This window comes from Phytophthora parasitica (assembly GCF_000247585.1).
Source record: "Phytophthora parasitica INRA-310 unplaced genomic scaffold supercont2.138, whole genome shotgun sequence".
NCBI classification, from domain to species: domain Eukaryota; phylum Oomycota; class Peronosporomycetes; order Peronosporales; family Peronosporaceae; genus Phytophthora; species Phytophthora nicotianae.
The window spans coordinates 63,280-64,966 of NW_008649124.1; the positions used below are offsets into that span (position 1 = coordinate 63,280).

The window sequence follows — 1,687 nt, forward strand, 5'->3', positions numbered from 1 at the left end:
AAAAAAAAATAGTTTTCAGATTGACTGATTGTCGCCAAAGCAGACCAAACAATCTTTAAGAATATTTTAAGCGGAATTTCCCTTACATACTTGGCACCAACAGTATCAAGAAACTGCCTTTGCGATTCAAACTTGCACAACAATATTGAAGAATAAATTAAAAGGTAGATATTTTGCCGATTAAGTTAATATTTGTAGGATAACGTCCCTGTTTGCAATGTGTTTGTTAGTTTATTGCAATTTTAACACTTTAAATTGAGAAAATCTGAGCCAGTAATAATAATCCTCATCAACCGCACAATTATATGCAAAGTGCCACACCAACGGCAACTCTAAATCGGCTTCTAAACCCACGTTTGCCGCTGAATATAAATCCGCGTTTGCCTACGGTAAACCTATAGGCATGCTAAAATTTAGGATCGACGAAGGATTCTGAATTGCTGCCTAAATACAGCAGTGAAAATAGGCGCCGCATAGTTTAAAAACAGACGTGAATATCTGAAATACTTCGGTCCCGGAGAAAGTATTAATCAATACTAGGTCAAATAAGGCCCTGCGTACACGTTCTGAGTACAAGTATTACGCGTTGTGCACCTGCAGGATCTAGGCCTTTATTTTCAGGGTGTATTGTAGCCCAAGGCTCTGGGACAAAATCTATCGTGATTTTCACCGTCGAGCGACCTAGCAAGTAAGTACCGAATATTCACACTTCTTCTCAAATGGATCGTCATCAACTTTGCGAACTTCTACCGAGATGAACTCATCACCGAACACCACCTGTTAGCACAAGTGGTTATATTAACAGGATAATCCCGTTGGCGTTGCTCTAAGGCGCTAAACCCCGGAGAAGCTGTAGAAGCAAAGTGTGGAAGCAGTAGGTAGCCAGTCACTTTCCATTTGCACATCCATACATCAAACGCCATACATCAAACGTGCTTAACCTCCATTATTGTCGCAGCTACGACGGGGTCCGGGACAGAGTTCGGAAACAGAAAATACGGTAGAAAATAATAACAAGTAACAAGGGTGCGTTGCGTTAGGCTGGGAGGACCTTTTGTTTTTCTGAAAAGGTTAAAAACTACTAAGTAATAATATATTTTTTCTCTTATTATGTACGGTAATGAATTCCATTATTCTCTTGCTTTCCAGAAACCGTTTTCGTCGATGCTCATCAACCACTTGACTGTGTAGATGTTGGGACGTAAGCTAAGTAGCTTGTTCCGATTATACGAAGATGTGAGAGGGAGACAACGAAGTCCGTCGGCAGTCTGGACGCGCGTGGTTCCGACGTAAAGATGTTCGAATGCCCAAACAGGTTTCGGCTGTGAACCCTCTAGTAATAACGCAACTCTTTTTAGAGTTGCACTTTGAGCTTTCCAAACCGTTTGAACGAGGGCGAGATCGACTGCGTGCATGATGTATTGATACTGCTTCTCGATCTTAGCGTTCAGATGAGAGAATTTAACATAGCAAGTGTCGACCTTGGCTGGAAGAAGTCCTATCGGAATGATAACGCGTCGTTTGTGACGGATTCCACGAGAATTTACTTCGAACTCATGTTCCAAATTTGCCGCAGAAGGCCATTTTTCTCCACTTGTTTCAGCTCCGTTCGGTTGTACAAGTGTGACATTGATAAATTCAGGTGGATTGGGCAAATCTACCAACATCCGTTGATGAACTAGTGCGT

General features: G+C 41.8%; 1 protein-coding gene across 1 annotated transcript; it reads right to left on the reverse strand.

The window, feature by feature from the left end:
* Positions 1 to 681: 681 nt before the first annotated feature.
* On the reverse strand, positions 682 to 897 carry PPTG_24635 (hypothetical protein; the record flags this gene model as incomplete). The annotated part of the gene is made up of 2 exons (XM_008918086.1): positions 682 to 777; positions 841 to 897. The coding sequence occupies 2 exons, from the start codon at positions 895 to 897 to the stop codon at positions 682 to 684; spliced, it is 153 nt and encodes a 50-aa protein (XP_008916334.1).
* Between the last annotated feature and the right edge of the window lie 790 nt (positions 898 to 1,687).